Genomic DNA, 22506 nt, shown 5'->3' on the forward strand with positions numbered 1-22506 from the left:
CAGCAGACAATGACAATGAGAAGTTTACCCAAGTTCACAGATGCCTGGGATCCTGTGAGGTGGGTCAGGATGCTGTTCAGACTTCAGGCCACTTCTGCTCACACAGCATGCACAAACACATGCGCGAGCGCGCGCACACACACACACACACACACACACACACACACACACAGACATGGCCAATACATGGGAATGCCTAGAGCAACACATAGATCATGACATTTACCCCAATTGCCAACATCTGATTAAGGAAGTATTTTATTAAACTTTAAAAACAATTTTGTGTGTGTTTCAGACAAGCATCACTATGAAGCTCAGGTTATCCTTGAACTTGGATTTCTCCTTCCCCAGCCTCCTGAGTACCGGCAATTAAACCATGTGCCACCATACCTGGCTCAACACCTACAACTCAATAGATCTGTCCACACAGGACAGGACAAACACATTCGTGTGATGCTCATGTACGCGCATGCACACGCACACACAGACACACACACATCTTGGAACAGGCATGGTCAGTGGTCTAGAACTCATTGTCCGTGACATGGATTTCTTTCCCAGTTAGCCCACACCACACGTGCCTGCCTGCAGGTTATCTGAGTGTTTTCTGACTCTAGGCTTACATTCCACACCACACAAAACCACCGAGTTCTAGTGCTGCTGTTTGATCCCCCTCGCCCCCACGGGATGCAGGGTCCTGAGAAATACAGCTGACAGGCACATGGAGACATCTGGACACTGCTTGTCCTGGCAGCATTTTCACTGGCAGCTCAATTCTGTGGTTGATTATATACTTGGTGTCAGGGTCTCATCTTGTAAAGCCCAGGCTGAGCTCTAAGGAATAATCCTCCTGCCTCAGCCTCCCCAGTGTTGGGATGACGGCCCCAATGCTATCACCACAGCCTGCTGGATCTGTTTCTTTGCAGTATTTAAGGCTGTGTCTTTGCTTCTTAGTTCTGGACTCTCGATGGGAACAACCCTAGGTTGGACCTCTTTGGAGGGCTGCTGAGGCTCAGCTGAGAGTCCAGAGTTGGTGGCACAGCTCTAACCACCCTGCTCACAGCAGTGGCAGACCAAACCACCTTCACATCTGAATGAGGGATCTGCAGACTGAGAGAAACCAGTGATGCTGGCAGCCAGAGCTGCAGGGACAGTCCCAGTCCTACCCCCTGCCCCATTCTACCAACAGGTCACAAACCTTCAGTTCATTCTGCAGACAAGTGTGGAGAGTGAGCTCGCTAAGGACACAGTGCAGGGTAACCACACTGTGCCTCGAGGCAGGAATGCAATGTCACGTGAGCATGTCCTGTGGGGAACACAGGTAATTTAATCAGCACTCAGCGCGGTAGAACTCCAGGGTAGGGAAGTGCCTTGGGTGCAGCTGTGACCCAGAGCTGGGCTCAGTTAGCTCAGCACTGCCAGCCTACATGGTGTGACCGTCTGAGGCGCTGTGGGCCAGGGAGTAGCATCACTGAGCCCCCCCACACACACACACACTAGGGACAAGTGGTACCGTCCCCATTCCAGCTATAAGGAGACTAGACACTTTCGTCAAATGTCTCCCGAGGGTCAGGAGTGGGGGAAGGGCTGCCCCCGTTACAAACCCACGGCCCGAGATCTATTAGAAAGATGGGTTTGTGAACGTGAGCTAATTGCTTGAAAGTGTCGCCGAAGGGCAAGTTAAACGAGAAGCTCAGCTGAGGTTTAAATACCAGGGGCTAAGGGTGGAGGATGGAGAGTGTGAGGCTAGCATGGGACAGAGGTACCAGGTCTCAAAGGAAAAAGAGAGGGGAAAGGAGGAAAAGGAGACGATGGGGAGAGGGAGAATTACTTAGGGTTTCAGTTCATTTCAAAATGTTCTGTAGTAACCAATGGGAAGAAAGACAAAATAAATGGTCAATCAAACCATGTGGGGCTCCGCTCACTGCGACTTAATAAACACAATCAATAGCACTTGTGTATTTTATCATTTAACTTACGGACACAGACTCAGGCAGGACCAGCAAGACGGCTCCGTGGGCCAAGGCATGGCCACCAAGACCGACACCATGAGCTCCATGCCCGAACCCACATGGTGGAAAAACGTACCAACTTGCAACACTTTTCCTCCGACCTAAACCACGGCACGTGTGTACCCCCAATAATTAAATGTGATTTAGCTTTTTACAGATTTTATCTTTATTACATTACTTTTGTGTGTCTGTAGTGTCTGTGTGAATGTATGCCACACATTAGGGTACCTGTGACAGTCAGAAGAGGTCATCCCATCCCATCAGCTGTGAGTCCCCTGTGTGGGCGCTGGGAACTGAACCCAGGTCCATGAGAAGAGCAGCCAGTGCTCAACCACTGGGCTAATTCACCTGCCCCGTAAACATCTTAAGTTTAAAAAAAAAATATCCTCTTTGCAAACCAGAACTCATTATTTAGTATGAGCTGGTACACATAGGCTCATGATCTTAAAAATAATAATAATAATAGATACAAATTGGAACACTGAAAACAGCTCATGAAACGGACTGAGGGATGGACAGACAGACACCTCCAACCCCCGTGGAGAAGTGGCCGCAGGGGCTGAATTAACAATGGTGCTCAGTAAGAGCAGGCCACCCCCATGGAAGGCACCAGATGTCCTCCATGGGTATCACACGGGCCTGCAGACAACAGACTCACAGGCAGGGTTTCCACGGGTGAAGAATGCCCTGGGATTTTTGTTTGTTCTGCCTGGAAAGTCACAGAGAAGTCGAAAATAGCTGGTGGTTATCTCTAGGCTGTGTGATTTTTAGGTAATTATTTTATCATTAGTATCAGGTCCAAAAAAAAAACTGAGGACAAATGCCTAACTCTGGTGCCTATTAGCATACCGACATGAACACTGGCCTCCGGGCTTCCTCAATACCACTCCTACCTGCGGCTCTTCTCACCCTGCCCCCTCCCCAGATTTCCCCAGTCGTGTGTGTGTGTGTTTCCAGCGTGATTAAAACACAAAATCCACATTCCACAGTCAATCAGAAGTGACCTCTGCATTACTACTTGGCGTGGATGCAAACGCCGCTTTCTCCTGTCTGGGATAACTGAAGCGTCCGTTCTCAGGGGAGATGATGTGGAGGTACACCGCAGGATATGTGGGCGGGATTCGAGGTGAAGTTCTTCTGTGGGTTTTGATTATTCTGTCTTGGCAGGGATTTGGGAGGGGAAGCTACTTCCTCATCTCCCGAGTGAAACACAAGTCAACTGGATTCTTGATCTCAACTGTTCAGGAACTATAAACTCGAGGACTGTACAGGTCAGAGAGAACTGGCAACGGGCATGATGTTTACATTATACCCGTGTCGGCACTCTTCCAAGGGAGAGACTGACCAACTTCAACGCTGACCAAGGGTAGACTGGCATTACAAGCCTGATGAGCCAGGCAGCTGGCATGCACCTATAACCCCAGCAGTTGGCAGGTACAGAGGGCAATCAGGAGTTTATGGCTGGTGTCAAGCATGGAGCTGGATACCAGCCTGGGCTACGGGAGACCCTGTCTTAAAAAAAAAAATTATATATCTCCCAGTTATCAGAAAGAATGAGCAAGCAAGCCAGAACACGCCAGAACATGCTAGAACATTCCAGAAAGCACCAGAATGTGCAGGTGCACCCAGTTCTTTCATGAACTTTGAATCCACACACTAAGAAGTCCAGAGCAAACGGAACAGAATCACTGGGATCTAACACTAAAAATCGATTCCCTGGCCAGGACCAGGGCTCAGTAAGCAGAAAGTTTGCCAGTCACACACAAAGTCCTGGATCTGATCCCAGCATGGCGACACCAAGCGAGAACAATGCCCATCAGCCTGTCCTTCCTTCCACACAGGTGAGCAGGAAGAGGAAGCAGGAGGCAGCTGAAGGAAATTCCATGCAGAAGGCAAACACAGTTGGGAGACACGGCTTTATGAAGCTGCTGGGAGAAAATCTGGAGACTCATGCCTGACACCAGGGCAACCTGAACCCAAACCACAAATGCCATGGCCTCTGTAAGGGTCAGTGAACGGTCTCCGAGAGCCGTGTGTGTTATAGGAGACTGGAGAAAAAGACAGGAGAGTTGAGAAGGAGGAGTCTTGCCCTGGTGCTTGAAACCCAAGTTTCCGTTACCGGTGACAACTGCCCACCCCTGCAAGCACTGGACACCGGCCTGCCTTTGGAATGCTCTCTGGCGTGGCTACCACATACATCTCCCACTGAGAGCGGATGTTAAACTTTTGGCTGCAGTAGGAGCTTAACAAGCTCTCCTTTGGCACACAGCCAGGAGCGGTGAGCGGTAAGAATGAAAGAGTGCCACAAACCGCATTCACCAGGTCCCCACCGGCTTCTATGACAGACAAGGGAAAGGCTCCCCTGCCCCAAGGCTCAGGAGTTTCCACAGGGGCACAGTGGCAGCAAATTCCACTGTGAGAGTCATGGGGGATTCAGGCCTCCAACCATTTCAGGGATATGAGCACACCAGGGCAGCTCTACACAGAATCAGTGGGTACCAGCACCTCTCTGAGGCTCTACACACCGCTAGATGTTGGGATATAAATACAAGGCCTGCTGGTCAGGTGTTTCCGTACACCCACACTCCTGGAGACACACTTGGGTCTGGTGCAGCAACGACGTCACTTGTGACGGTAAGGAACCAAGTACAGCAGTCACCTCCTTGAGTGTGTCCAACTGCACCGGCAAGGGTGTCCTGCACAAAACAGTGCGTCTTCCAGCACTCTGAGGTCATTAAGTAACTACAACATGGGATCAAGCACGTGGCCCCGCAGCCGTCCCACGGCCGGGCAAGGTGCCGGGGCCTCATCCGGCCTGCTCTATAGAACAGCTCTGTCTGCTCTAGCTGGCGGTGAGGGAGTCAGAGACACTGGGTGCCACAGGACATGCTCAAAGCCAAGGGTCCTCGCGTGGCTTTCTCCTTCATTGTCTCACGTGGACCAGACCGGTTCTGTGTGTGTCTCTCCATCGGGCCTCACGCGGGGAAGAGTACCGGTGGGCTCTCTCCGTAGCAGTACTTGGCTACGGGGTCACGGTATGTGTTCTCATGCTGCACGCTCTGTGGGCAAAGGAAGACGGAAGAAGGACAGAGAGGTCAGCTGCAGTGACTGCCACACACTCCCCTCCCACTCCACCTCCAGCGTGCCTTGGGGTTTTGAGGAACTTTCTGGAATGAAGTAGGATTCCTAGCGCTGAGGGCCACGAAAACAGACAAGACGCAGCTACTATCTCTTTACTTCTTCTGTCTACCAGGGAGTTTTTGAACAACGTGGCTGCAAGCTGGGCATTTTGAGACTACTTCTCAACCCATCTGAAACGGGGTCTAGGGATATGGCAGAGCCTGGCAGAGTGCTTGCCTAACATGCATGAAGCCCTGGGATTGATCCCAGCACCTCATAAAAATGGGTGGCGGGGTGCATTTGTGATGCCAACATGGGCGCCAGGAGGAATAGAAACTCAAGGTCATTCTCAGCACTACAGTGAACTTGAGGTCAGCCTAGCTACATGAGACGCCATCTCAAACCCCAAAACAAGGACAAGGTGAGATGGTTCAGGGGTTAACACAGCACTGGCCTCCAAGCCTGAGAGGACCTCAGTTTGATCTCCGGGACCCACAAGGAAGAATGAGAAGCAAACTCTACAGGCCGTCCTCTGACCTCCATGTACATTTGGTGGCACAACCACACACACAAACACACACACACACACACACACACACGACAGTAAGTATGAAAAGAACAAAACGATCTGAAACAGATGGAGATGCAGTGGGATGGGCACCTGACTGTGGGCAGAGAGATCCGGTCCCTGGTGAGGAGTCCTGCAAGGGGAGACGCCACTTCAAATGACCATCATGCACTAAGGGCCTGTGAGCAAGCCAAGCACCCTCCCAAGAGCCCCTCTGGCTGGGCACAGCAAGTGAAGCCCAGCCCAGACAACCCCCCCACACCCCCCGATGATAGATTTTCCAAACTTTTCTTGTCATCTGAGCCATTTGAGGTTTTGGCTGCTCTAGAGCTCATTAATCAGCCTCTACCAAGCTATGCACCTTATTAATTGCACTTAGCAGACTGGAAGCCCAGTCTCTGGGCACGCGAACCGAGTGGCCACTGAGAATGCTCTCTCCTTGCACAATAGGAAGTACCTTCCGCTTTGTTGGCTACAGGAAGCTGCTATAACAATCATTATAGCCAGAAAGAGCAAGCGAGTCGGCTGAGCCCTCTCATACTTCCCTTACACCCATTACCTGGGAAGCCCCCTCCCCACTTCAGTGGAATTTCACATTCCAGAGTTCCTGCTATTCTGGCCCAGACACCTCTAGTGTTTCTCACAGTGAACTAGAGGTGCAAAAGGGAGTTACCAAGCACAAACCCAAAGCTGACAGAGGTCCAGAGACAGGCGCGAGTCAGCTATCCCAGCGGAGTGTGCTTGTGGAAGAGACATCTTACGAAGCACTATGACAAGGGCCCAGCCACAGAGGCAGGGAACTTGGGCCAGCAAGATGGTACCGCATGGAAAGGTGCTCGCCGTCAAGGCTGACAACCTGAGTTTGGGCCTCAGGACCCACATGGTATATGGAGAGAACTGACATTCAAAAGTTGTCCCGGCTTGTATGCACGTGCCTCCACAAGGCCAGTATAAATGTAAGAGGGGGAATAAACAAAGGTGGGGGTGGAAGCCTTCCAGGGCACCTCACGGGTGGCAGGGGCATGGCAAGCGAGCAGAGCGCTCAGGGTTAGGGAGTGCATGCTCACCAAGAGCCTTACAGGCCTCCGATAGGATTCATGCACCTTTAAGTACCCACCTCCGACCCCTGGGATCCTGAAGCAAGCCACAGACCTGCCCCAGGACAGGTGACTGCCTCCTCTCAATGACCGCCTACTGCATCTGAATGCCTCGTCTCATCCCTCCACCCCCCAAAGCAGCAGAACACGGTGCCAACAAAGCCCCTTTCCACCCTGGCTCTGTTCTGCAGCTCTGCCTCCGTCCCACCTCCCCCAGCGAGGGCCAGCGCCACGTCTGACCTGCGAGGAAGTCCTGCACTTCGCCAAACACAGCTCGAAGTGGTCTTCAACCGCCATGAAGAGGTTCTGGAAGGCCACGGCTGCCCGGTTGAGGAAGCGTTCCAGCAGAGGTTGCTATGGGAACAAGGTATTCAGTACTGGTAGTAATGGCAGGCCAAACCAGCCCGCCGGGAGGGATTCTCTCATTCCCCAGATCCCTGGTTAGCAATAGCATGGTCCTCTCTGCGAAGGAACCATAAGCCAGGGACCAGCTCCTCTCTCGGGAGAGGCCAGTGTGCCTATAAAGCTCCCCTTGGGCACCCCAGAAGATGACCGGAAGACAAAGCGGCGGGGAGCTGGAGTCCCTACCTTGCTGGGCTGCAGACAGCAGGAGACACAGTACTCATAGGCTTCACAGCAACCATTGACCAAACACCCTTCACAGCAGTACTGCTTCGTGCTGGGGACCTTGATATCGCAGCAGCCGTTCGCCAGCAGGTTCTTCCTCTCGCAGACATAGCCTGAAAGCCAGAGACGCAGCTGAGCACCTGGGCTGGTTTCGCCTAGGCAGTCGGGCTCCCCACCACCACTAACTAGAGCCACACTGTCACTGTGTTCAACCAGTTTCCAGTCCACTGCATAAGTGTCAGCTCATCACCATGCCACACCACGCCACGCCACGCCCACGCAGCTGGGTGTTAACATAAGCAAGAAATCTTTCACCTCAGCCTCTTTTCAATAGTCTACGATAGGGCTGGAGAAGATGGCTCAGCAGTTAAGAGCACTGGGCACTCTTCCAAGAGGTCTGAGTTCGATTCCCAGCAACCATATAGTGGCTCACAACCATCTCTAGTGGGGTCTGATGCTCTCTTCTGGCATGAAGGTGGACATACATAAAAGACATAAATAAAAAGTCTAAAACAGAAACAAGGTACCCATTCATAAAAAACGAGTACTTTGCGGATTTAAAAAGCAAGCAAATGGCTTTTGATGGCGTCTCCATGCTTGCGGCCGTGGTCACTTGAAGGGACTGTTAAAGCAGGAAAGTCACGGTCCACCTTCAGAACTCTGCCTCCGGTGTACACAAACATGGTGGGGGAGGGGCACAGCCACCCCCGAGAACTGGGGATGACGCTCTCAAACCCTTGAGGGAGAGAAAAACCCAACTCGCTCCTCGGCTGAGAAAGCCCATCACACAGATAAGCATGTCCAGTGTCGGCCAGGCCTCCTTGCTGAGGCTGCTTTACTATTCAGAGAATCTAAGCAGACAATTCCCGGCACCCTTTGGGAACAGGTATGTGTGTGGGCCCTCTGGTGTGTATGTGGGGGCCCTCAGGTGTACGCAGGGGCCTTCAGGAATGCACATGGACTTCCAGGTGTGTGCAGGGACCCTCAGGTATGTATATTAGCCCTGAGGTCTGTGCAGGGACTCTTGGGTATGTGTGTAGTCCTTCAGGTGTGTTCAGGAGCCCTCTGGTGTGTGTTTGTGGTGGTAGGGCCCTCAGGCATGCATGTTGGCCCTCAGGTGTGTGCAGGAACTCTCTGGTGTGTATGTGGGGGCCCTCAGGTGTGTGCAGGGCCCCTCAGGTATGTGTGTGGGTCTTCAGGTGTGGGAAAGGGCCCTCATGTATTCGTGTGGGCCCTCAGATATGTGTGCTGGCCCTCAGGTGTGTGCAGGGCCCCTCAGGTATGCGTGCTGGCCCTCAGGTGTGTGCAGGGCCCCTCAGGTATGCGTGCTGGCCCTCAGGTGTGTGCAGGGCCCCTCAGGTATGCGTGCTGGCCCTCAGGTGTGTGCAGGGCCCCTCAGGTATGCGTGCTGGCGCTCAGGTGTGTGCAGGGCCCCTCAGGTATGTGTGTGGGCCCTCGGGTGTGTGCAGCAGCTGTCCCCAGCATCAGGCCATCTGAGTGCCCCAGCTCTGTCTCCAGAGAATGAGGCTGGTGGAGGAGAACTTGTTTTCAGAACCGCTCTGGAAAACAAGGTCTATGCAGGAGAGGGCAGAGTAGCCGAACACTGACACCAGAGGGGCCACTAGAGGGCCCTCACTCCACACTGGGGAGACTAGGAGAGAACAACGCCCACCACCTGGGAGCTGGCAGCTCTGTTTTGTTTCTGCTACAGTGTCTCCTGAGCGGAGAGACAAGCACTAGTAGACGCTTCCTCCCCAGCTGCCCCCCCCCTGCTCACGCTGTTGACAAGGGTTCTGAACAGAATTCCCTGGGAGATTCCACCCCAGATGATAACAATAAAGCAGCTCTGTATCGTGGAGGTGGGTTATACCGTGCACCCCAAGAGCAACCTGCTGACTTCACCACCTGCCCTCTCCTTCACTAAGCTACAGGCTGACACCTGAGGCCCTCTTCTTCCCACTGCCAACTCCCAGCACTCGGCCCTCAACTCTGGTGCTCACCTCCCAGTGAGCAGGTCTAACTTCTGAGGAGAGCAGGCTTACCCACGCCTCTCCCCGTGTAATTTTTATTTTTAACTATATGTGTGTGCACATGTGTGAGTGTAGATTCCCACCGAGGCCAGAAGAGGGCGCTGGATCCCTGGGAGTTGGAGTCACAGGCAGTTAGTGAGCTGCCTTCCATGGATGCTGAGATTCAAACCCAGGCAGGCCTTCTTGCAAAGGCACTCAGCGCTCTTGACCACTGACCCATCTCTCCAGCTCCTCTTTATTTTTAGTTGAAAAAACAAAAACAAAAAACCCCCTACATGAACCACACGAGGCATTGTGATGTTTCAGTCCACACACACACACACACACTGCTGTGCCGATGAGCTCTGTAGATATTATTTCCGCCAAGTCCTGTGAGACCAGGGCCAGCAAATGTGTTGGTCTTGCCTGGAAAATTAACTTCCAGCTTCTGAAAAGTTTTTGACTCTAATTAGCTATCTGGTTTAACGGCGCTGTTACCCTAGCGACAAGGTGGCCTCTCGTTACTAAACAGCATCAACAGCCGTAAGTTGTTTGTTTTGTTCTATTACAACCACGTTTCCCATATTTGTAAAGGCAAAATAAGACCTGTGGCCCCTGTGGGATTTTTAGGGGTTGAGAAGCTGAATATTGGATGTTTTAAACTAAAGGAATCTATGAGTCTGTCTGACCTAAATTAACCAGAAGAAAAACACTGTTGTAGCTACAGGACAATAAAATAACCAACTGCCACCTGACTACAATTTCCTGTTTTCTGAGTCTGTAGAAACAAGCCCTGGCCTCCAAACTGGGCCCCTGCCACCGCCCCCATTTGCTGTCGGCTAACTGCATCTTCTTGGTGAAGTAACAGGCCTGTGCTCAATTTTTCTTTTCTTATAGGAAGACTTACAGGCCAGCAAGATGGTTCTGCCTGTAGAGGAGGCTGCTAACAGGCTGACGGCCTGAGTTCAGTCCCTGGGATCCACATAGTGAAAGGAGAAAGACAACTCCTACAGGTCAGCCTGTGACCACCACAAACACCGCGCGCATGCACACACACACACGAGAAACGAGTTGAGGAACCCCTGTGTCTGTGCCTGGTAGGAAGTGGTCTGGGCCTGAGGCCAAGGTTGGAGCAGTAAGCAAAGAGAACCTGCTAGGAGTTTGGCTCCTCAGCCAAGCTTCCCAGATGCTGCAGGGAGTCTGGGACAGAGAGAACAGTATGGAAGACACCGAGGAGCAGGAAGGCTATCCAGAGTCCCAGGGCCTTGAGAGCAGGGAAGGGAGGCCGTACCTAGCTCGTCCGTGATGAGATGCTTCCCTTGAACAGAGTTTCGGCACTGGTTGCTGGGGCGGCTGCTGTTGCCCAGGTTAAACTGGACCTTCCACGGAATGGGCTGCTCGCGGTCTTGAACCTGGAGAAGGTTCCGATCTCTTACCGCCTTCTCTTCCTGCAATGAGACCACAGGGGAAAAGGAAGGTTCAAGGCGTTTTTTCCTGCTTCACTTGCCCTGCAGGAGAATACACCTCCGCCCCACTCCACCCCGGCCCCACCACTCCTGGCATGGGCACCATCTGAGCAGAGTCACAAAACAAGCCAGCAGGGAAATGTGGTAAGTTAAAGCTATCCTCCCCAATGGCTGTGCTGATCATTCAAGGCCCCAAAAGCAGATAAAAGATTCTATGGAATTCTAGAAGAAAAACTTTCCCCCCCCTGCAGGCACTTTAAGCTTTGAAATACTAAAAGGCACACACCACGGAACAGAACATAAAGCCCGAGCAGTTTTAGAACCAGGAGGAGACATGTTAGTCTGATCATCCCAGACTGTCGCCTGACAGCTTAGTTCACGAGGAGGCCTCAGCCGTGACAAGGACTTGTGTAGGAAACCCGAACCAGGGGCATAATAACTTTAAAGGCGGGGCCAAGCCTGACAAAGGTCTTTCTGGGTGTGACAACAGAGCAGCCCTCTGACAGCTGGCTCCATAGCCCTTGGCCTAGCAAGCCAAGGGAGGAGAGGCCCTGGGGTGAGAGCCTGGACGTTTCTCTTAGACAGGAGCCACACCTTTAAACTAGAGGACAGAGCCCTGCTGCAAACAAGCCAAGCACAAAGCAGTCACTTTTGGATGTACCTGACCATGAATGGACAACACACTCTACACGACCCTCTCCCTCTGGCCTGTTTTGGGTTTTAAGACAGAGCTTCTCATCCTACAGTTCAGGCTTGCCTGGAACTCACAGCAATCCTTCTGCCTCAGCCTCCAGGTGCTGGGATTGTAGGATGATGGTGTGCACCGCCATGCCTGCATGCCCCCCCCCCACACACACCTTGCTCTAGGAAACACCTTAGTGAGTGCCTTCCTACAGAAACCACACGCTGGGCTTTCCCAAAACTCTGCTTCAATAGTGGGAAAACAAAACAAACAAACAAAAAACCAAAACACATGAAAATACGCTGATTGTTGAACCACAGGAGGAACTAAATGAGAAACAATGCCATGCTTGTATATTCCTCCTGAGTCAGCATTATCCAAAAAAAAAAGGGTTCATTCAAAAAACAATGCTTATCAACACGAAATTCAGAAACTACCTAGAATCCCAACACTTAAATAAAAGTGCATTTGGTTCTGCCTCCTGAGTGCTGGGATTAAAGGTGTGCACGTTTGGTTTTGGCATGCTCACCTCTGACCGTGTTTCTACTGGAGTCTCTGTCAGTTGCTCTCGATACTACTGGGTGGTTAAACAAGTCCAAGGCCCCACATTATCTAGATAATCAAATCTTCAAGGATGCATAATAATCCATCATGCTGATGCAACGTCTTTAAGACACAGCCTCCACAGACCAGACACAAGCCCTGGCTCTGCTTTCGGGATGGCACTACGGATCAGTGTGGGGCTCTGGAAAAGTCCCGTGAGTCCCGCACAGTGATAAATGCTAGGCTGGGCCAGATAACTGCCCCAAAGTCTGACCCACCACTGCAATAGCCCAGCATTTACCCAGACGACCCCTCTCACCACCACCAGGACTGGATCCCCCTCCTTCAATGTGCTCATGGAAAACAGTCCTCCAAGATGGCTTCCCTGGGCACTGCCTGTCCTTTCTGTTTCTCCTAAGAGATGTGGCTAGCAGGCCCAGGACAGGATAGGTGACAACTCAGTAGCCCTGGGAGGCAGGGGATCTCTTAGGTGCACCCTGCAAGTTGTTCAGGAGCAGATCCTGACTGTGTACCCCAGAAGAACCTCTGCCACAGGCCCCCAGGGCTCGGGGTTCTCCGGCACCTGAACTTGCCAAACCTGAACAACCGAGAGGACTCTGTGGGTGAAAAGTCGGCCGTGGCCCACATTTAAAGTCAGGTGGCAAGCATGTGGAAGGGATAGAAGACCAGTTCCATCTAGTGGGTACCAGGCTTTCCAACAGAGCTCCTGCTGCCCTTCTGGGCTGTCTCATCTCCAAGGCTTTCACAAATATGTGTATTGTTTTCATTTGAGATTCAAGAGTGAGGTGACGCACACTTTAACCCAGTGCCCAGGAGGCAGAGGCAGGCGAATCTCTGTGGATTCAAAGAAACCTGGTCTACATAAAGACAATGCAGGGCAGCCAGGGCTACATAGAGAGACCCTGTCTCAGACAGCGATAATAGAAAAAAAATCCATTCAAAGGGGATTCTTACAAAGGGCCCAACTTTACTGGAGTGCTCCAAGGGGCGGCTGACAAAGGCTATGGTCATGAATCAGAGCCACTGACACCTAGGGATTTTAGAAGTCCACACAGATCCACTGTCAAGGAAGGATGGGAGCAGAAGCGGGCAGAGACACAAGAGAATGTTCTTTGTAAGTGCAAGCAGCTGTGGAGACTGCACAGCCAATGCGCACACGCGGCCTCACCTCAGGTTTTTAAAAGGCTAATTAGGAAGCATGCTGTGTAGGTCTTAAGGGTAATTAGAAGGGTCAAATGAAAGGCACGTTCCATAGACGCACAGCACTCCCGTGCGAGGCACAGCTGACCTTAAGGAATCTGCACAGGAGTCTGAACAACAGAGGAGACGGACCAAGGCCACTGCAAACACCTGAGGCTGAGAACTGCAGCCCAGAAGCAGGGGATGATAGTTGTAAAGAATCTTTAAAAAAAAAAAAAACCAACCACTTATTTTTATTATTAGTGTGTGGGGGAGGGGTGTACATGATAGCCAGAAGAGGGTGTCCAAGCCCACGGAACTGCAGTTAGCTGGGAACAGACCCCGGGTCCTCTGCAAGAGCAGCGAGCACTCTTAACCCTGGAGCCACCCTTCTGGGGCTGAGAGGTTGTAAAGACGGAGGAATCACTTGTATGTTAAGTGAGAAGCCAGTATACACCTCAAGTAAGAGAAGCAAAAACATTCCAACGAAAGGACAGGAAGAAGCCGGGTGGCGGTGGAACACATACATGCCTTTAATCCCAGCACTCGGGAGGCAGAGGCAGGCGGATCTCTGTGAGTTCGAGGCCAGCCTGGACTACAAGAGCTAGTTCGAGGACAGGCACCAAAACTACAGAGAAATCCTGTCTTAACAAAAAAAAACAAAAGCAGAGAACAAGTCTTTGCTGGTAACCAGTTTCAAAGGGGGTGAGGCAGCTCTCTGTACTCAGCCACACTTCCTACAAGGCCCATGGGGTGGTATGAATGAGAATGGCCCCCATATGCACATATATTTGAACACTTGGTCCCCAGTTGGTGAAACTGTTTGAGAAGGATGAGGAGGTGTGGCCTTGTTAGAGGAGGTGTGTCATGGGGGAGGGGGGCTCTGAGGTTTCAAAAGCACAAGTTACCTCTCTGCCTTGTGGTGGTGGATCAGGATGTGAGCTCTCAGCGGCTGTTCGGGCACCATGCCTGCCTGCCTGCCTGCCTGCTGCCTGCTGCTGCCTGCCTGCCTGCCTGCCTGCCTGCCTGCCTACCTGTCTGTCTGTCTGCCTGCCTGCCTGCCTGCTGCCAGGATCCCTAACCCTCCGAAACTGTAAGCCCCAAACAAACTCTTTTAGAAGTTGCCTTAGTCATGGTGTATGATCACAGCAATAAAAAAGCACCACACACAAGTTAAGTGGAGCCAATCTACATAGTAATGCAGACAACGTAAGTGGGCACCCATCCACATAGGTAACTGCTTTCCAGCAAAAGGGGTTAATGCATTTTCAAAGAATTCAGCAGACAGCCCAGCCCTACAAAGCGCTGCATCACCTAAGTACAAAGGGAACCTTAGCCCTCACCTGAGGCCAGATGCCCCCAGAATTGCCCCACCCTGTGCTAGTGTACCGCACATTCTAGATCAGTGTCTGAAGTCATCTGCCCATCCTCCCTTGCGCTCCCACAGATGGCAGGCACCCGGGGAGTAGACCTCAGTGCCCCTGTGCGCAGTGCTGTGCCCACATCACCTGGCGCCACTCATCCCCAACTCTCTCCCCCGATAGCATCCTCTCCTGCACTCCCATCTCTAACAATTTAAATTATCCCCTGAAGCATTAATTAGGTAGAAACCCAAAGAAAAGAGGCATCCAAGGCTACAAGGGAACTGGGTCAGCGGCCGTCTGGGCAAAGACTGCTACACATGCTCGAGGTGTCTTAGGGATGAAGAGTCGGGGAGCCCAGGGGACTTGGGCTCCACAAGCCTTCTCTCCATCTGTGATAAACATCACCCGGGGGCGTTCCTCTCACCACCTCTACCTCACAGAAGAGAGGTGGAGCCCAGGCCGGGTCAGACAAGCTGGACACCCAGCTGCAGGGCAGCAGCCAGCCAAGCCAGAAATCACGTTCAGGACAGGACTGACCCACAAAGACGCAGCGGGCAGGGGGCCTGAGTGAGAACAGCCCAAGCGGTGGGGGACCTACGATGTGAGTTCGTGTCTACTGGTGGAAAACTAAAACATAACTCTGAAAACACTTACTTTAAATCAAGTATTTATCAATGAACTCGTGGCATATTAGTCACTGGTTTTTCTTTGGGCTTTCGGTTAAAGATGTTTTTAAAAATATTATAAGCTGGGTACGGTGTGACACACGCCTTTGATCCCAGCACTTGGGAGCAGAAATAGGTGAATCTCTGTGAGTCTGAGGCCATCCTGGTCTACCTAATGAATTCCAGAACGGCCAGGACTACATAGTGAGATGACCCCCCAACACACACACACACACACACACACACACACACAGTGACAGGCCAGACAGCTGCTGGCCACTAGGTGGAGCGAAGCCAGGATGGGCATTGACCTCCTATGAAGTCTCTGTGCGAATGGACAACCCTGTATAGCACCATGGTTGATCCTGTACCATACTAGACACCAAGTTCTATACCCAGACTTGACAGATGTTCTTTTTACATGTTTATTACAGGGCGGCCACTGGAAAGGAGTCGTGAGGATCCGCAAAAAGCCAGGCAAAGTGCTCGGCTTCGGCCCAGCGGCTCAGTCGTAGGCCTGTACTAGTGAGGGATGGAAACACGTCCACACAAAAGCTCATAAAGTGGGTGTTTTCTGCCCCAATGGATGGAGCCCCAGTGCCCATCAGTGACGTGGACTGGTGTGACAGCTACCTACAGGGGAATACTGGGTCATGAGGTAACACGGTGGAGTCTGGAAACACCACCGCGGCTCACAGAAAATCACGCGTGCGTACCGACTCCATCTATATGAGATACCCAGGTGGGGATGGGAGAGACGGCTCAGGGGTAAAAGCCTTTGCCACGCGAGTCTGATGACCAATGTCTGACTCCGAGACCAGTGGGACACTGCAGTGGCTCAGCAGGTGAAGATGCTGGCCTCCAAACTGACCACCTGAGTAGAGTCCCAGAGGACCCACGTGACGGGAAGGAAGAACTGACTCCCAAAAGCTGCCCTGATGGCCACATGAGCAACGTGGCTTACGCACACTCCTGCCTTCACCCAACATCATACAAACACTCTCACACAAAATAAACAGTAAGGTAAAAAAAAAATTCTTTTAACAGAAAGTGGGTTAGAGATGGTTTAGGGCCGACAGGAAGGGGAACGTCAGTGATTGCACCCTAAATTATGACGGTGGTAACGGCTACCTCACAGTGACCTGAAAACCACGGGGCTGCACACCCGGGTGAGCCGTGTCTCAGAGGGCACACGTGGACTCTGAGTGCAGCCCGTAGGGTTCGCCCATGGGCACTGCCCTGTGAACACATCTTCACGGAGCTGCCAAACGGTGTCCCCACTCTGTCACAGTACACCCCAAACTCACAGACACGAACATCACAGCTGAGGAAAGGCGACATGCTCCAGGGAGGGAGCACAGACTCCAAAAATCCGAGTTTTCCCTTGGAAGCTCCTGTTTTATCCCTGGCATGGGAAACGTCGGAACACCTCTATGAGGGAGAAGGCTCTCTCCATTCGAGCGAAAGTCTGAGGTGAACAAACTATTTTTTTAATATTTATTTATTTATTTATTATGTATATAATATTCTGTCTGCATGTATGCCTGATGGCCAGAAGAGGGCACCAGATCTCATTACAGATGGTTGTCAGCCACCATGTGGTTGCTGGGAATTGAACTCAGGACCTTTGGAAGAGCAGACTATGCTCTTAACCTCTGAGCCATCTCTCCAGCCCTGTGAACAAACTATTTACTACTCATTCTTTCAGACAAGAATGTAGCTGGGAGTGGGGGTGGCTAGTTCAGCTTGTAACTCAGCCAGACTTCAGCCTGCAAAAGGCAGCATGGGCTCCCTAGCTCCTGCCTCAGCACAGCAGATAGGAGCTTAAAATTAGTCATTTTCCCGACTTCCTTCTCAGTGAGTCAGCCGCTCTACCTGCCGAAGCAGCCGGAAAGGTTACGCTCTATCTAGGGTGGCGGTTCTCACCCTTCCTAACACTGCAGCCCTTTAATACAGTTCCTCATGCTGTGGTGACCCCGAACCATACAATTATTCTCATCGCTACTTCATAACTGTAATTTTGCTACTGTTATTAATCGTAATGTAAATATCTGTGTTTTCCAACGGTCTGAGATGACCCCTGTTGAGAATCACTGATATGGGGCAACTGCCCTTCATGTCCTGGCGTGCTGAGAACCACCACCTGTGTTCCAATTCAGGCTCTTAGAGCACTTTCCACCATGCCTGGTGGCGGCTGAGGTAAGTGTCACCACAGGTGACCATGGCCAACACGGTTTAAGTGTTTCTGAATCTAATTTAGACCTCACAGACTTCTTAAAGAGGATTCTCCTGCGGTATGCATACCATATTCTAGAAGCTGATCGGATAGGTTACTCTGAAAAACAAAGCCCCAGGAGTTCACAATACAAATGTCTGGCTTGTGCTCCTAGTACCTTCTAGTACCTACAGGGTGGGAACTACATCGCACCAAGACCAGAACCCAAGAAGAGAAGGAGGGATGAAGGGACCCGTCTCCACAAGGGCTGTGCTTCCCCGGCCCTCTGAGCCAGGGAAGAACCAGAATGACAGAGCGGGAGATGGAAAGAGAGTGCAGACAGCATAGACTAAATAATGGAGGTCATCAGACCCCTGCTGGAGGCCACCAGTAAGCGTGAGACCTGGATTCTTGGGGGAAACCAGAGGAATCTATATTTTTGAAATCCCCACCTTTTTGGAACTCACTCTGTAGACCAGGCTGGGCTTGAACTCACAGAGATCCTCCTGCCTCGTCCTCCCAAGTGCTGGGCATCAAAACTGAGCACCACCACTCCCCGCAGCATGATCCCATTTTTTAAAACACCACGCACAGAACATTAGCCAGTTTACTAATGTTACCTTGTCACAAACGGAGAGCCTCAATTTGAAAATCTGGGCTGGTCTGTAACACAGTCAGACACCAACCCTTCTCAGAGGTCCAGTTCCTGATCACACTCCAGTCCTGCGAAGGACACTCGGCGGAGGAGTAAGATGGCCACAGGATCTGAGGATGACACGGATGAGCAATGCCCAGCCTTTGGTCCCACTTCACAGACATGAAGCCAAGCTACACGGGAAGGAAACAGCCTGAGACCCGAGAAAGGAAGAGGTGGCAGCTATAAATGAGTCTTGGGCAAAACAATCTGATGGGCTGCAAGAAAGTTCTCCAAGAGCCGCACAGGAGAGTGCTCCAAGAGAGAGTGCTCCAAGAGAGAGTTCTCCAAGAGCTGCACAGAAGAGTGCTCCAAGAGCCACACAGGAGAGTGCTCTGAGAGCTGCACAGGACTGTGCTCCAAGAGAGAGTGCTCCAAGAGCCGCACAGGAGAGTGCTCCAAAAGAGAATGCTCCAAGAGCCGCACAAGAGAATGCTCCAAGAGAGAGTGCTCCAAAAGCCGCACAGGAGAGTGCTCCAAGAGCCACACAGGAGAGTGCCCCAAGAGCCGCAAAGGACAGTGCTCCATGTGCCTCACAGGAGGTGTTTCAAGAGCAGCACAGAAGAGGGCTCCAAGAACCAGAATTGCAACACAAGCTCTCAGCACCTCAAGGGCAAAAGCGGAGGCTAACAACACAGGGCTGGCTGGGTATGCAGAAGTTTGCCTTACACTTTACAAACCGACAGCACTTCCTACCAGCCACTTTTAAGAGCTGTAGTTCGCCGGTGACAGCCTGTGACAGCATCCCAGGGCCAACCGAGTTGTGTGTAGCTACCCAGTTGTGAACTGAATACCCATCGCTACACTGGAATCCATGCCAGACCCTTCACTCCCAAGATGGCATTAGCGGATAGTGGCATCCACAGATTGACAAGTGGAGTGTCTCTGAGGTAACTAGAATCCTGTGAGGTCATGGGGTGGAGTCCCCAGGGATGGATGGACTGGAATATCTGAAAGGGGTTGAAGGGACCGGTGTGCAGCTGGGTCAGGGGGTGAGGGGACACCACATGCAGAATCTGCCAGCATCCGAGTCTGGGACCTCCTAGCTGCTAGGATGCATGTGTGTTGTTCAGGCCACCAGAGTTCATGTGGTGTTGCAGTAACCCACACTACGAAGACAAGTTCATTCCACCCTGATGGGACTTGAGTCTCACTTAGGCTCTGCACATAGATGTCATCTACTAGTCAAAGGCTCTAGCATAACAACAGGGCAGCAAAAGGCGGCAATGATTATCAATGCTCCTGGCTTCAGAGAAAATAGAAAAGCAAAAACAAAAACAAAACACCACACCATACCACACACACACAGTAGTTAAAATGTGGCTGTAGGGAAGGCTGCCAGGTAGACAGTATCTGAGCCAAGATTAAGAAGAAGAAGAAAAAAAAAGGAATAAACTGAGAAGTCATCACCCCCACCAAGAAGACTCACTTGAACCAATATCCAGCCCCAGGAAGTCCTGGGGGTAGGGACAGAGAAGAAGGCTGGAGTGTCTGAACAAGACACACAGGTCTCTGTTCTCGAGAAAATTGTGTTGAAAAAGAAGGGTGAGGTGACACAGATGGGGAAGCACACAAACGAGAAACACCGGGTTTGTAATTGCCACACATAAAAATGGCGGAAAGGCAGGCAGGGGAGTGCGTGACACTGGGTCACCAGCGTGACCTGTGTCATTAGCTGTGGTCAGGTGGGCCCCGAATGACCAAAATTCATCCCATCACACAGAGAACTCAAAGGAGCTCTTTTCACTTGAGCAAAGAATTACCCATTCGGGAAGGCCATGGTGGAAACCTTGTCTAGATTATCACCCCTGTCACTGCACAGACAGCGAGACAAACAGAAAGAAGGCCTGCTGGGCTGCGCACCAGCCCAGGCAACAGACCAGAGTGTCTTAGCCCTGAGTGGGTGACAGACATAATTCTGGCCAATGAACAGGCACAGGACATTGCAGAGCCAGAGCCAATGTTTTGGGGACAGGAGGGACAGGAAGAAAAGAATGACAGGACTGTGAAGAGTAAAATCACTTAGAGAGACAGTGAGGACTGGAAAGGTACAAAACCGCCAGAGGAGAGCCAAGGGTTCTGTTCCAGGGGGCGGAATGGAAACAATTACCTGAATTTGGAAAACTGAGACAGGAGGATTACAAGTTCAAGTCAAATCTTGACAAGATAAGAATACACACACACACACACACACACACACACACACACACACCACTATTCAGAAAAGAAGAAAAACGATGAAGTAGACAGAAGAATTTGGGACTTTCTGGGCAGGACTAGTCTAAAGTAACATACTGAGATGTTAATGGCACTCAGAGGAACAGCGAAGCTAGTCCACACCCAGGCAGGTGTAGAGCTAGGCTTTCTAGCCTAGGTCAGTTTGCAGCACGCGCTAAGGTCCCCTAGACAAAGGAAGGAGCATGGTGTGTGGAAATGAGTCTACAGACACAACTCATGAAGGCCAGCTGCTCACGTGACCACACATGCCTCTGTAATACTTGGCCTGTGTCTACAACCAGGTGAGAGGTGAGATGCACTTTCCTCTCCCCCCCCCCAATTGCTCTCCTGCCTCCCCAGCCTCCAGGTGACATTTACTTTTATCTACACACTACTCATCTATACATTTAATGCATGAACTTGACCTCTCAGGACAGCTGCCTCCCTCAGCCTTTCCAAAGAAGCGGGGAGAGATTTGAGGAAACTTTCCTCCAAAGAAGGTTTAAGTAGCCCTTAAGTTCCGTACCCTTAACCCTTAGAAAATGGCAACAAAATTGCAGTGAGAATCTTTGCACCTGTTGTAACAAGGTAACAAAGAGACTACAGAGGACACAAGACAGACTGTAGCACGCCGAAAACTCACAAAGCAAAGGCTGTGAGACATAAAAACAGAATGGAATGTAAGAGAAAAGAAGTAAAACCGGATCAAAGGATAAATTGGGAGGTGGGGCAGCTGAAGGGCAGAATTCTGGGTAACCCAGAATGAAGCTTTGGTTATTGTTTCTCTTAAAACTAGATTGCAACTCTCTAGGAACTCTCAACCCGCACAAAAATGAAAAGAGAAGGTTAAGAGAAAAAAAAAATCCACCCAACCAAGGTGTGCACAAAAAGGGGCACCTCCAGGAGCCTGTTGGGTCACCCAAGTGAACACAGCACAGAGCCCTTGGCCACTTCCTGGCTGAGCCACCTCTACCTACTGCCCACCCGTCCACCGAGAGGTCTGGGTGCAGAGCAGGGGCGTGCCGGAGGATGAAATGCTGGGCACAGGTCTGAGTCACTGCTCTGCCTGGCCTACCAGTCAGGTCTGGCATAGGGGGAGGGAGGGTACAAAGACCTGGGATACCCCCCCTTTCTGACCCTCCATATAGCGTTCAACACACAAGAGGCTAAAAGGGAAGCGTCAGAGGACAGGAGCGAGGGGAACAATCAGAGGGAGGAGGACTACAGAGTTGAGGTCAGAGGATAGAGGACTGAAGGAGGGGTGGAGGGAAGACCAGATGATCAGAAGGAGGAGTACTGGATGATCCAAGACTTAAAGGAAGAGAAACAGAGGCCTGGAGGGAGTAGAAAAAGGACTACAAGGTGGGACCGCAGGGAGGGGCATCAGAGGACCAGAGAAGACAGAGGATCGAGGATCGGAGGGAAGAAGTGTGAGAACGGAGGATCATGGATGGAGGGCTGGAGAAGGGAAGAGGGTTGGAAGAGGGCAGGGGAGGACGAAGGATGGGCGGGAGGAAGGCAGAGAATCAGAGGAAGCAAGGGACGGAGGAAGGGCGGGAGGGGGCTGAAGAAGGGCAGAGGAGGGGAAGGAGGAGGGCTGGGGGAGGACGAAAGGTCAGAGGGAGGAGGGCTGATGGAGGACGGGGGGGGAGCTAGTGGGGAGGAAAGAGAGCTGGGGGATAGGAGGGAGGAGGACTAGAGCATAGGAAATAGGGAGGAGATCTGGGGGAGGACAGAAGATCTGAGGGAGGAGGGCTAGTGGAGGAAGAAGGATCAGAGGGACAGAGGTCCCGAGCGCACTCGCTTACCTGCTTGAAGGTGCTGCTAAGGAAGTAAACCAGCGAGAGCCCGAAAACCAGGGCGAGCACCCAGCGCTTGCGCAGGAGCCGGCGCCACAGCAGCGCTGCAAGGTTCAGCATCCCGAAGCGGCGCAGGCGCAGAGACGACCCCGCGGCATGACCCTCCAAGTTCGCTCCTAACCCTGCCCAGCCTTCCCGCAGCAGCCGCCCCGGCCACGTGATCCGCCG

The 22506-nt window shown here is 51.8% G+C and overlaps 1 protein-coding gene across 1 annotated transcript; it reads right to left on the reverse strand.

Moving 5' to 3' along the window:
* Window positions 1-240: 240 nt before the first annotated feature.
* On the reverse strand, window positions 241-22498 carry Spring1 (SREBF pathway regulator in golgi 1). The gene is made up of 5 exons (XM_048422679.3): window positions 22288-22498; window positions 10725-10881; window positions 7386-7537; window positions 7038-7151; window positions 241-5071 (listed from the first exon to the last, which is right to left on the reverse strand). Exons 1-5 carry the CDS (start codon window positions 22396-22398, stop codon window positions 4988-4990), a joined length of 618 nt encoding a protein of 205 aa, XP_048278636.1. The 5' UTR covers window positions 22399-22498; the 3' UTR covers window positions 241-4987.
* Window positions 22499-22506: the final 8 nt, after the last annotated feature.

Source organism: Myodes glareolus, chromosome 2, assembly GCF_982192425.1.
Source record: "Myodes glareolus chromosome 2, mMyoGla1.1, whole genome shotgun sequence".
NCBI classification, from domain to species: domain Eukaryota; kingdom Metazoa; phylum Chordata; class Mammalia; order Rodentia; family Cricetidae; genus Myodes; species Myodes glareolus.

Excerpts from the sequence above, each read along its gene's own strand:
- Spring1 (XM_048422679.3), bottom strand. The coding sequence starts at position 22,398 with ATGCTGAACCTTGCAGCGCTGCTGTGGCGCCGGCTCCTGCGCAAGCGC. Across the intron at positions 7,538-10,724 it reads TCTCATCACGGACGAGCTAG|GCTATGTCTGCGAGAGGAAG; the intron begins GTACGGCCTCCC and ends TCTGGCTTTCAG. Across the intron at positions 7,152-7,385 it reads GCTGTCTGCAGCCCAGCAAG|CAACCTCTGCTGGAACGCTT; the intron begins GTAGGGACTCCA and ends TTGTTCCCATAG.